Consider the following 13,913-nt stretch of genomic DNA (forward strand, 5'->3'; position numbering starts at 1 on the left):
CCACTTGCTTACTGGGCACTTAAACCCCCCTCAGTCCCAGACCAATTTTCAGCTTTCAGCGCTGATGCACTTTGAATGACAATTGCGTGGGCATACAACACTGTACACAAATGAAATTTTTATAATTTTTTTCCCACAAATAGAGCTTTCTTTTGGTGGTATTTAGTTACAGCTCTGAGTTTTATTTTTTGCTAAACAAACAAAAAAAGATGCAAAAAAAAATAAATAAATCATATTTTAATAGTTTGTTATAAAATTTTGCAAACGGGTCATTTTTCTCCTTCATTGAAGTGCGCTGATTAAGTGGCACTGATAGGCTGCACTGGTGGGCACTGATGGGCTGCATTGGTGGGCACTGATAGGCTGCATTGGTGGGCACTGATAGGCTGCACTGGTGGGCACTGATAGGCATAGTTAAGGTGGCACTAATAATCACAGATAAGGCGGCACCGATGGGCACAGATAAGGCGGCACTGATGGGCAAAGATGGGCACGGATGGGTGGCATGGATGGGTGGCACGGATGGGCACTGATAGGTACCACTGATAGATGGGACTGATGGGCACTGATAGGTGGCACTGGTAGGTGGCTCTGATAGGTGGCACTGCTGGGCACTGATGGGCGGCACTGCTGGACACTGGTAGATGACACTGATGGGCACGGATATGTGGCACTGGGGTGCAGCACCTTTGAGGATTGTGGGCACTGCTGGGTGGCACTGCTGGGTGGCACTGCTGGGTGGCACTGTGGGCACTGCTGGGTGGCACTATGGGCACTGCTGGGTGGCACTGACGGGGGGCACTTACTTTTATTAAATGTGGCACTGCAGGGGGCAGATGGGCACTGCAGGGGGCAGGTGGGCACAAGCAGGGCTGGCCGTGATCGGGACTGATGTCCCGATCATGGCCGCCGGTGATCGGCTTTTTTTTTTCTTTTTTCTGCTGACAGCGCGAGGAGGAATAATAGCCGATTACCGGCTCCGTTATATCACATGATCAGCTGTCATTGGCTGACAGCTGATCACGTGATAAGGGGTCGGGATCGACCCCTTGCACGGATCGGTGATCAGGCGAGTCTCATGGACTCGCAGATCACAGAGCGTGCCGCCGCGGGCCGCTCGTACACGGGTCTACGTCTATTGACGTTGTCCCGGAAAAGGAGATCCGCGCTGTAGCCGTCATTTGGCTATAGCGCGGATCTCAAGTGGTTAAATAATCGTTATAACATTGGATTTGAAGTAATTCTACTTATTATTGGAAGCACGGTCATTCATATTGATTGTTATAGCATTGGTTTATTAATCTGTGGCTATACAATTTTGATGGAAAAATTTATATAAGGACGCTTTTATCTCTTTGGATTTATCTTTCTGGAATTTCCAAGGGATTTATATTTTACTAGTCAGTTGTTTAAGTATTTGTTTTTAGTAAGCGCCACATTATTTAATATTTTTTCAATGGCCCATTTAGACCTTGTTTAACAGAAACACCAGTTGCCTTTCACTAGCAACATTTGTTAGTCCAGTCCTGGAAATTTGCATCTGCTTTACTATTAATTTCCCTAAAAATTGGGTTCCTGCAGCTAGATGCGTGACCGCTGTGTATGTGAGATGCGCAACTGCTGTATGTGCGGAGGTATGTACCCATGACGCATATCTGGTTCCTGGAAGCGATGGCCAGCACACAGGATTGACATCACGTCCCTACAGGAAGTTGCTTGTACTGCTGCTAATTTCTTCCCACCACCATGCCCTGCTCACTGTTCTCTGAGGAAGAGATGATCCTTATTTGCAAATTAAGATAATTTCCTATTTTTTTTTACATGGCGTGGTGTTTGGGTGGGAGGGAACATGCAAACTCCAGGCAGATGGTGTCACAGGTGGGATCCAAACCAGTGACCCTTTTTGCTGCTAGGTGAAAGTACTAACCACTACACCAGGGATATGCAATTAGCGGATCTCCAGCTGTTGCAAAACTACAAGTCCCATCATGCCTCTTCCTTTGGATGTCATGCTTGTGGCTGTCAGAGTCTTGCTATGCCTCATGGGAATTGTAGTTCTGCAACAGCTGGAGGTCCGCTAATTGCATATACCTGCACTACACCATTGTGCTGCCCAAATACATACCTACAGATGTAGATTCTTGTGTCCAGAGAAGTTGGGTAGATGCCACACTCCCAATTCTGGAGGCATAATAATGGTCTAGCACAGGGGTCTTCAAACTATGGCCCTCCAGTTGTTCAGGAACTACAATTCCCATCATGCCTAGTCATGTCTGTGAATGTCAGAGTTTTACAATGGCTCATGGGATGTGTAGTTCTGCAACAGCTGGAGAGTTGTAGTTTGAAGATTCCTGATCACTCTAGCATGACTTGAAAAAAAGTGGTTTCTCATGTGCCTTGTATAATGCCTAAGAAATATAGTTTGGAAAAAAATGTGGGTCATGACACATCTACATTCCAAATTTGCCACTTAGGATGGTCATGCACTATGCAATTTGATTGGTCAGTCTCTGTCCAACTCGATATTTAGACAAAATAGGTAATAGGAAGACAAACTTGAACAATTCATTCAAATTATAGGAAATCAATCAGGCTCTTGCACTAAATCTAATTTATTTAAGATCTAACCGATTGCAGTGTATGGTCACCTTAAAGATCAAGATCTGAAAATATACATTTATTGGGTTTAGAAACACTTCTCTGTTCTTTGTAATGTATTGAAAAAAAAGAGAAAAAAAATGTCAAAGATATATTAGAAGTGATAGGAATGAGATTAGCATCAAAAGGGTTAATTAACTGAGATCACCTACTAATTGCCTAACAAGACACATCCAATGAGATGAAATTAACCAATTGGATTGGGCGTACGCTATTATCAATGAGAAAACCACAGTTACCCTACTGACAGTTGCAGTTTACATACGCGGGTACTTATTATCGTTATTTGCGATTCAAAGTGCACTGGTTCGCATGTTTGGTTAATGCCTTTTCCAGCGCACCAATTAATGTATGAACTAGCGCAGCACATTCTTCTTAGTAAATCAGCCCCATGGTTACATGGGAATAGATTGTGAAGACAACCAATTTCTGTGCATAGGGGAAAATACAGCAATGTTTTGATGCCACTGGAGTGCTACACCTCTGCTGCCTACACAAAGCCATGGCATCAATTCATTGTGGTTGCACCACTATGATCCATAGCATAGCTCCCAACTATGCCTGATTTCGAGGGACTGTCCCTGATTTGGAGCAATGTCCCTCTGTCCGTCATTCCTTCTCATTTCTCCCTCATTTTGGTCTGATCTATATAGATGTATATAAAATGCACTTTTTATCTATCAAAAAGTGTTTTCCAGCACTAAACCTTTCTAATTTCTAAATTGCTGCATTTGTAATTTCCAGAAGCCAATATAAAGGAATAGTAGTGGTAAAAAAAAAAACACTTGTGAGTTTAACCAATCTTGTTTTTTTTTTACAATTCTCATTTAAGGGGGCGTGCCCTATACCTGCACACTTTTGCAGATAGGTGTTCCTCATTCCCAGCTCAAAAAGTTTGGAGGTATGCCAAAGGGATCTGGGCCAAATGGTAGTGCCTAATTTATTAATACTTTCAACTAAAGAGCAATAATGTAAAAGGTAAGACATCAATTGATGGAGACAAATTAAGATTGACAGTTATGGAAAATATCCAGATAAAACATTAATCTTAGAACAAAGAACCTGTTTACTTTAATGCCTTCCATCCCAATAGCAGTTATTCACTTTTCGTTCACTCCCATGTTCCTCCATTCAACCACCGGGAGTGTGAAAAGGAACCTTGTATGCCCTTGTTACAGTATACACAGGGCTAGGGACTCGTGTTCTGCCTCCATGTGACAGTTTTGGGCCAATCACCAAGCACCAGTGCTGTCACCTGACAGGAAAGACAATGAGTCATATGCTACTTCTTACCTAGAACTACTAGATATATTTTTCTCCCCTGGCAACTGAGAGGGGTGAAAAAATAGCATACTTCTATGAAGGGAGACCTTAGAACCTAACTTTTCCTTTCCCCCTTATGGGTAAAGCACATGTTTTCTTTAAGTTAGCAAATTCACAGGGGCAAAAAAATATTACATTTTCCTTACTTCATTCTGAAGTCATCAGCTGCCAACTTGGCGTTGTCTATCTGGAGCGTTATGGTAGCATTTTCCACAGTGGCGCTTATGATCTATCACGATGAGGGGAAATTAATGAATTATTAAATTATTAATTCATGAATAAACAAAAATATACTTCAACTGAATTAAATAAATCTTATATTTGGCTACATTTAGTAATAAAACTCAATAGATATCTTAAAACCAAAGGCACTCATAGACATTGGATAGCATTGTCAGTTGGATCTGTGAAGATCTATGGACACCCTCGAAGAGTACTGCACAAGCATGATTAGGCAATAAAGTGATTGGAAATGTTGGAAAATATTGTCCAATTGCTACCATTTATGTTGTGTTTGCAGCAAGGGAGGTTATTTTTCCATTTGTTCCTGCTAAGCACTAACAATTAAGCCAACTGAGCGGTTCTTCTTACAGCCAAAACTAGCAGTCAGATATTGAGTTTCTAAAGCCCCGTACACACGAGAGGATTTATGTCCGACAGACTTCCGAAGGAGCCCTGCCGGAGTTCTGCCGGAGTTCCGACAGAGTTCTGACGGACTTTTCGACTGAGCGGACTTGGCCACACACAATCACACCAAACTCCAACGGATTCGAACGTGATGACGTACGACTGGACTCGAATAAGGAAGTTCATAGCCAGTAGCCAATAGCTGCCCTAGCGTCGGTTTTAGTCCGTCGGAATAGCATACACACGAGCAAATTTTTCGAAGGGACCGGGTCCGGCGGAGTTCCGTCGGAAAAATTTGAAGCATGTTCCATTTTCTAAAGTCCGTCAGACTTTTGCGAATCAAAAGTCCGTTGCAGCCCACACATGATCGAATAGTCTGACGGAATCATTCCGTCGGACTTTGGATGTTGAAAAGTCCGCTCGTGTGTACGCGGCATAACTCTTCTCTGATGTTCTTGGCCAACTTAACCTCTTGCCAACTGCTGCACGCCGATATACGTTGGCACAATGGCAGCAGAGGACAAATGGGTGTACCCGTACCTCCCCTTTAAGAGGCGGGGATAGCAATCGCATACACGCCTGCCGTGTACAGCGTGACCGTGCCTGCGGGACCAGTGGACTCGATGTTTGCCGGTCTCCTAGGGGTTGGTGTCATGGAGCCTCAGAACAGGGAAGTGCCTATGTAAAGAAAGCATTCCCCTGTTCTGGGTTGTGTCATGACAGAGATCACTGCTCCCTGTCATCGGGAGCGGTGATCGCTGTCATGTGACTTGGAGCTCATGCCCCCCACAGTTAGAATCACCCCCTAGGACACACTTAAACCCTTCATTGCCCCCTAGTGATTAACCCCTTCACTGCCAGTGTAATTTACACAATAATCATTGCATTTTTATGGCACTGATTGCTGTATAAATGACAATGGTCCCAAAATAGTGTCAAAATTGTTCGATGTGTCCGCCATAATGTCGCAGTCCTGATAAAAATCGCAGATCACCGCCATTACTAATAAAAAAATAAAAAATAAAAATGCCATAAAACTATCCCCTATTTTGTAGACGCTATAACTTTTGCGCAAACCAATCAATATATGCTTATTGCATCTTTTTTTTACCAAAAATATGTAGAAGAATGAGGAAATGAGGAAAAAAATAATTTTTTTAAATATTTTTGGGGGATATTTGTTATAGCAAAAAGTAAAAAATAATGCGTTTTTTTTTTCAAAATTGTCGCTCTTTTTTTGTTTATAGCACAAAAAATAAAAACCGTAGTAGTGATCATATACCACCAAAAGAAAGCTCTATTTGTGGTAAAAAAGGATGTAAATTTTGTTTGGGTGCAACATCACATGACCGTGTCAGTTAAAGCAACGAGGTGTCGAATCGCAAAAAGTGCTCTGGTCTGGAAGGGGGCAAAATCTTCCTGGGTTGAAGCAGTTAAAAAGACACTATCACTTTGCTCTTCAGGCAAAAGTAACAGTGTTAGTTTAAGACCCCTTTCACACTGCCAGCATTTTTCAGGCCCTACAGCACTAAAAATAGCACCTGTGTAGCGTTTGAAAAAAAGCAGCTCCTTTGACTTCGTCAGAAAAAGTCCTGCCAGCAGCTTCTTTGGAGCAGTGAAGGAGCGGTGAACTCTCCGCTCCTCCACCGCTGCTCCCTATTGAAATCAATGGGGCAGCACTGCGATACCACTGGCAAAACACCAATCTGGCAGCATTCTGCAGGTGGATTTAACCCCATTTCGACCGCTAGCGGGGTTGAAAACTGCTCCGCTAGCGGCTGAATAGCACCACTAAAACTACGGTAAAACGGCCCTAAAAATAGCGCCGCTTTACCACCGACGCCTGGGGTGGCTCGGTGTTAAAGCCATCTTAAGCCCTCAACCAATTTATACTAACTACTACAGATGGGCGAATGGTTCGGCCCAAGCATAAGTTCGAGCCAAACTTTCGCTGTTCGAAAGTTCGGCAAACAGCCAAACAAACGGGTTGTTTGACCGTTTGTTCACCCCCCCCGAACTGACCACAATGCATTGCGGCGCCGAACAGTTCATTGCAAGCCCTAATTGACTGAAGCAGTGAAGGCTTCCTTCAGCCAATCAGGGCACAGAGCGCTGTCAGAGTCATGATTGGACACTGTCATCATGACCTTATCCAATCATGGCCATATATTTACAGTATACGGTCGGCAAACGGTTAAAGAGTAGGTAAACTCAACATTTAATATTCCCGATATGTGCCTGCTGTACCATATACCTGTATTAAAAAAGTATCCTGTTCTCTTTGGAGAAAAAGCTTCCTTTTTGTGAAATCCCTCTGCTTTCCTATTAAAAACTAACCATACTAAGCAGAACACACCGTGGTCAGTTCTCTAGCTATGCTGGGAACTCAGCCTACTCTCCTCCAATGATCAGACTTGTACTGGCACACAGACCCTGCACAGCCTTTTACTAGGAAGATCAGTGTGATGCTGCTTCTCCTCCCCCAAATATGCAGCTGGGAACTAAGGGAATGTGATCACTTATAAAAAAAAAAAAAAGTTGTAATTTTTTTTTTAATATGTATACACAAATGTTTTACCTTTCAATTCAATTTTAAACTGAATGGGTTGTTTTACAATGTGAGGGGTTACAATCATTTTAATGCACACTGCTAAAGTTGCAACATTGCAAAATTCATACAACAGATTGCACTTGAGAGGCAGTCCTGCAGCCAAACGCAAGCCTTTTAACTGACTTTCTCCAAAATTCAGTATGTAATATAATTAGTATAAAAACATTTGTTTGAACAAGCACAGCAAACACTTTAGTGGCTTGCAGTACTTAAGTCATTTTACTTCCCAATTTACCACGAGATGTAGTTTAATTTTAAAATGTCATTATTGGGTAATCAAAGATCTAATTTCTTTACAAGCAAAATGAAATGGCAAAGAAAATAAAACCTAATAAAACTCTTTCAAACCACTACAAAAAACAATTAGGTGTGGAGAATTGTATTCCACAGTAATCTAGGCAAAGTCAAATGAATACAAATGTTAGGATTATGGCGTTGCTTGTAAAGCTGTCGTGTAGATACTATAAATTGGCATTAAAAAGCTTAGTGGTTTTCCAAAGAAAAAAGTAGCCAACAGCATTTTACCAAATCTAGTATGGTAATAAAACATTATTAGGCTTTACAAGATTGTTCAACACACTCCTAGTCCTTAAGGTAGTTGTACTAGAAATGGAACTGTGTCTCTTGTATTCCAGCATATATTGTTACAGAATGTATGGTACCAAAACATTTCTGAAATGCTAATTAAAGCATTTAAACAAGCAAGTATTCAACAACTTTCTTTCTTGTTTTAATAGACATAGCAACTTAAAAAAATCTCATTAAAATATATTATTATCTGGAGAAATGTGGAGATAAAAAACAAACTGTAAAATCCCATTTGGGGTCCTAAGGCTCATATTGCATACCTCCAGGCTATAGCAAATTTGTAATTCTAAGTTTGAATGGGTGAAACTATAGGGGGGCTTGATACCCAAAATAAACTTTTCCATTCACTAAACATGTAAACAAAGCTCAGTCCTCATAAACTGCTCCATCGGCTGTTTCAGACACAGTTCTTCTTTTCCCAAAACATGTAACCCAACATGATTAAACAACTCTGGTACTGATATGCAAATTTTGACTATTTGTCAAAAGTCATTAGCAAAGGGTTCATCTCATGTTTTGACCGTTCCTCCTAGTGGCTGACATAAGCTGCCTGCTGCCCTCCGCAGAAATCAATAGCTGAGATGACTATCACAGGAGGGGCAAAGGTATCTATGACTCCCTGACATTTTCATTTCTATGCTGTACCAAAGACAAGGAGGTCTGAGATGCCATTGTTTGTCTGGTTGCAGACTTTTCCTTTTTGAAAGACAAGATGGTGATGCCAAATGGTATGGATGGACATACTGGAGCAGAGACTTTATTCACTAACCACACATGGGTGTGTTGATTATTAACTGAGTAGTTAAAATTTTGGTAAAATTTTTCCTAGGGTCCATACACTCTGGCTTAGGGTCCATGCATACTGGCTTGCTGCTCCTAGAGGAATTTCATTTTTTGCCTGTAGATGCAAATAATGTTATCCCGTCCATGCACATTAGGTCATTTAGAGGCATAGTTTAAGCTCAATTTTTAGAGGCATAAAAAAACCTTCATTTTTGAGAGCAGTTTTCTGGCTCTCAAAAATGCTCCTAGTACAAATAGGCTCAAACAATGCTCACAATTAGCTTTTTTTTTCTGCCAAGAGCACTGGTATTTATGTAAGCCTGTGGTCATGGACCCTTAAAGTGACTCTATTGCTATTTTTAAAAACTGAAATTAACAACTCCCTACAAAACTGTGAATAACTGTCTTGCTGCCTACACTGCTGAACTTTGCAGAGCTCAATGAATCTTGCTAAAAAGTCTTCTAAGTTTGAAATTTTTATGACTTTTTATGGCATCCCCAACTGTGCTCTGTGGTTCCATTCATCAGTTACTACATCAATACAGAAGAAATAAGAGAAATCACTTCTTTTGCCGCGTACACACGATCGGAATTCTTGTCGGAAAAAGCTCTGATGGTTTTCCTGATGGAATTCGGCTCAAGCTGTCTTGCCTACACATGGTCACATCAAATTCCGATCATTTATAACGTGGTGACGTACAACACGTATGACGTGACTAGAAAAAGGACGTTCAATAGCCAGTAGCCAATAGCTTCTGTCTCGTAGTTGAATCTGAGCATGCGTGATTTTTGGCGTGCCGGAATTGCATACACACGATCGGAATTACCGATAGAAAGTTTTTCCGTCGGGAAAATTGAGAACATGCTATCAATTTTTGGCTGGTGGAAATTCGGACAGCTAAATTCTGATGGAGCATACACACGGTCGCATTTTCCGATGAAAAGCTCTCATCTGTCTTTTTCTGGCCGGAATTTTCGGTTCTTGTGATAATGATGACCAGGACACCAGTAGAGGGTAAAGCTCAACCCCAGGGACACAGACTGACCCTCAGGGGTTCTTATACCTTACAACTCTTTTTAAACCTACAAAAATGTGTTTTGCCTTGTCTTTCTGGTGGTACATAAAGCACCATGGGAAAGATTTTAAGTGAGGAAAGAAATGTTGAGCCTCAAGTGAATCTAATTGGCTCTGTTACAAAGCATAATACATTGCCACAGCTACTATAAAGTTATCAAGTTGGTAGATGTCATATCAAGAGTGTTTATATCACAACATTTAGGGATAATGATGCCAGACAGGGCCCACAAAATAGTCCCTTTCCACCCCATTCCATCTATTTGAGATTCATCAGCCAGAGAGAAGGGACAATGTTAGGGGGAATCGGTGCATTGGGGGGACAATTACAGAACAATGCACAGTCTGTGTCTGTCCCTGCTCCCTGCGATTGGCACCGAACCCTCCTGTATCCATTCATAACTGAGCATAGTAAACTGAACAGCCCCTGTGTCCTGTTCACTCATCTTCAGGAATTTCTGTATTTTTTAAAAAAAAATTGGGGGGGGGGGGAGTTTCTTGTCTGATAAGCCGTACGATGCCTTGTGATTTCTAAATATTGTATAGCCCTGCCAAAGAGCCACATTTTTGGGGATCACAGAATCATTTGGGTTTCAACATCTAAAAGAAAACACCACTGACCTATTCCCCACATACAGTATCTCACAAAAGTGAGTACACCCCTCACATTTTTGTAAATATTTTATTATACCTTTTTATGTGACAACTCACTTTTGTTGCCAGCGGTTTAGACATTAATAGCTGTGTGTTGTGTTATTTTGAGTGGACAGAAAATTTTCACTGTTATACAAGCTGTATACTCACTAGTTTACATTGTAGCAAAGTGTCATTTCTTTAGTGTTATCACATGAAAAGATATAATAAAATATTTACAAAATGTGAGGGGTGTACTCACTTTTGTGAGATACTGTATATAGTCCATTAAGGGCGCAGCAGGTAATAATTCTAACATTCTTCATACATTAGTATTATAATCCAATAATGTTATAATAGTTGAGTTACCTGATTTTGCAGATTCCTTAAAACCTGAAAATGATGGTCATCATTTCTTTGCAAGTTCACGGTATTCTTGCTGTACCACTCTCTAATTTGTGCCTCCAGATGGGCATTAGAATTTTCCAAAGAGTGGACTTTGTCTATGTAGGAGGCCAGTCGGTCATTCAAATTCTTCATGGTCTCCTTCTCATTCCCAAAAATTTGAATTTCTTGGTTTCTGAACTGTAGATGACCCCCGGCAGTCACTGTGTTTTGTGAAGTAGCAGAAATTCTGGTGCCCAGACCTCCTGCTCCAGCATAAACACTGGAAGCATACCCACCTGCTGATACTTTTCTGTAACTTATTCCACCAATGCTGGGGCCCTGGGCAGAGCCAGCTTTTACAGTGGTTACCTTCTTGAAACCAACTTGACTGTACATTTTCAAAAAAAAAAAGATACAACTAGGCCTATACCAAGCTCCCAAGCTCTTTCTGGGATATAACAGAAGTTAGACTCTTCCTTTGAGTATTTGTAGTTACCTAACCTTAGACTAACTGTATTTAAATAGTAAATTTTCCGTGGTATGTTTAAACAATGATAAGTTGGCAGGTATCATTGTCTGGTGGTGTCATCTCCTGTAGGTCATTGGCCGGTATCAGGAATGCTTTATTTGTTCTATCTATTTAGTAACAACTGTGGAATTTCAAGGGTCAGCCATCAACTCATTTTTAATGCTGACTTGTAAAATCCCCCCCAGCAAAATTATATTTGGTTCATCATTTTTACTATGTAGGCTTTGCTGCCATTGGTCACTAAGTATGTTGCCATTAACTTTCTGGCTTGTAAAACTTTAATCCGGAAAGAGATAAACAAATTAAATTGCCCCTCCACAGCAGATAAAGATTGTATTCTCTTGTTATTAGAGGATGGGCTAAAATACAGTAATTTCCACCTTAAAGCTGAAGTTTATTCTGCCTATGTTTTGCCTTTTTGAGTTCTTCCCTCTCCCTCATCAACATGCTAATAACATTTAAAAATAAAATGCTCAGTTTTTAGTATATTCTTTATTTTAGACCCAGTGATGTTCGCACTGGGTCTCTGTGCTTCTCTATGCAATGCACAGCGATTATTTTTGATGGGAAGGTCTCACAGGGTGCTGTACATAGCTTGCTGAAAACATCACAGCACCCTGCCTCGGTACTCCTCTCAAAAGCCCTCAACCTTGATGAGAGTAGTGAGCTCCTCTTAGGAGGAGTTATATAAATATTACATTTTAACAGACCATGAGGCCGCTTTGCAAATAACTCCTGGAGCCACGTGAGGTGAGGCCGCCCATGACTTCTGGTTGAGTGAGTGGTCACTGCTTCTGGAGTCACCAAGCCCTTAGCTTTGTAGGCCCACTGAATGGCCTGAACAATCAATGCTGCTATAGATCTGGAAGAGGCACACATTCCATCCATTATTCTTTCCATGAAAAAGAAGAAACAGGTGGTCAGACTGACAGAACGGAGCTGTAGCTTCTAGATACTGACTCAGAGATTTCCCGACATCTAGGGGATGAACACTGGAATCTCTGGCAGATCTAAATGTTGGAAGAGCAATCTCCTGATTGTCATGAAACACAGATGAAACTTTTGGAGGTTAGAAATGGCTCCTTGCATCCCAGAGAGCTGATTTCAGAGACCCTCTTGACCGATGTTATAGCCACCAGGAAGGCAACCTTTAGAGAAAGTTCCTTAATAGAGGACTGATCTGTATGTTCCAACTCTCTTCCTTAGAAGAAATCCAGGACAAGGGGAAGATCCCACTTAGAAAATCTTGGCTTTTTCTGATGTCTGAGCCTTACTGCTCCTTTGAAGAACTGCCTAATAAGAGGGTGTCTGGCCCAGGAAATGCCCGTAAAGGCAGAAATTGCAGAGACTTAAATCTGCAGTGAGCTGACTGACAAGGAAAGATCCAAGCTCATTTGTAGGAAGCCCAGGATATCATGTATCTTTGGATTATTGCAAGACCCTGCAGTGGAAGAGGTGTAGTCTGCAATTTTTTTTCCAAATCCTCTGGTAGACCATGTTGGTACCTGCTCTTCTGGCATGCAATAACGTGGAGATGGCCCCACTTGGACAGCCTAGGGCCTCCAGCCTTCCCCTCTCAAAAACCAGACCATCAGATGTAGATGGGCCGGGCATGGATGTAGAGTTGCCCCTTGTGATAAAAGATCTGGTCTGGAGGGCCCAAAAGCTGGGTCCCGGAAGCTGAGTTGCATCAGCAGGGGAAACCATGGCCTGTTGTCCAGTATGGGACTAACGCCACAATCTCTGCTTCTCCCATCCTGAACCTCCACAGAAAACCGGAGAATGACAGGAACTGGGGGAAAGGCATAGGCCCTGTGGAACCACCAATGGTCTGTCAGAACATCTACCCAAAAGCCTGGGGACAACAAGACCTTGTCTACTATCTCTCTAGTCTGAAGTTGCACGGGGAGGCAAACAAGTCTACTTTCAGAAAGACTCCCAGGGACAGGACCCCCTTGAAGACTTTGGGTTGGAGAGTCCACTCATTATTGTCTAGATAAACTCCTGGTTCTTCTGGGCCCAGGTCAGGATGGGCTCTACTTCCTTTAACAGGGAGAGACTGCAAGTACCCCCCTGTCTCTTGATGTATGAGACTGCCTTTGTGTTGTCCACTCTTAGGAGAACTGAGGCTCCTGCTGTTAAGTGGTGAAAGGCCTGTAGAGCGCAGAACACTGCATTTTCCACTGAGCCCACATAACCCTGGGTGTTGTTGCTACCATGGTGCAGATGATTTTTAGGCATTGTGAGGCTCAGAGATGATAGGACATTTCAAGCTGAACTCTGTCCTGGATCACTGGAACTTTTTCCAGGGGCAAGGAGATGGTGCTCTTGAGAGTATCAAATTGAGCCCTGAGGAATACCAGGGACTGCATAGGATCTAGATGGCTCTTTAACAGGTTCAGTAGCCAACCGAATTTGAGTACAGTGGAGATGGCCTGGGATCTGTGGATTAGCAACTGCTCCCTGTCCCAAGATAACAACAGCAGGTCGTCCAGATAATGATACAGATGGATACCTCTGGTCCTGATCAGTGCCACTACAGCCAACACGAGTTTCGAAAACACACAAGGTGATGTCGTAAGCCCAAAGGGGAGACAGGTGAACAGCAGATAGACTTGATCGACAGCAAAGCAAAGGTATTTCTGGAACTCTGACCCTATTGGGACATGGAAGTAAGAGTCCTTCAGATCTATAGACAT

The 13,913-nt window shown here is 42.1% G+C and overlaps 1 protein-coding gene across 1 annotated transcript in view; it reads right to left on the minus strand.

Moving 5' to 3' along the window:
- Nucleotides 1-11,181, minus strand: part of LOC143935775 (keratin, type I cytoskeletal 19-like) — a 33,360-nt gene extending 22,179 nt beyond the window's left edge. Inside the window, exons 1-2 of the mRNA XM_077459883.1 lie at nt 10,668-11,181; nt 4,128-4,210 (exon numbers count right to left, since the gene is read on the minus strand). Of these exons, the coding sequence (XP_077316009.1) occupies nt 4,128-4,210; nt 10,668-11,081 (497 nt within the window). The 5' untranslated portion in view covers nt 11,082-11,181. The remainder of the gene's footprint in view (nt 1-4,127; nt 4,211-10,667) is intronic.
- Nucleotides 11,182-13,913: the final 2,732 nt, after the last annotated feature.

Source organism: Lithobates pipiens, unplaced genomic scaffold, assembly GCF_037356315.1.
Source record: "Lithobates pipiens isolate NorthernLeopardFrog02 unplaced genomic scaffold, aLitPip1_a1.2 Scaffold_28, whole genome shotgun sequence".
NCBI classification, from domain to species: domain Eukaryota; kingdom Metazoa; phylum Chordata; class Amphibia; order Anura; family Ranidae; genus Lithobates; species Lithobates pipiens.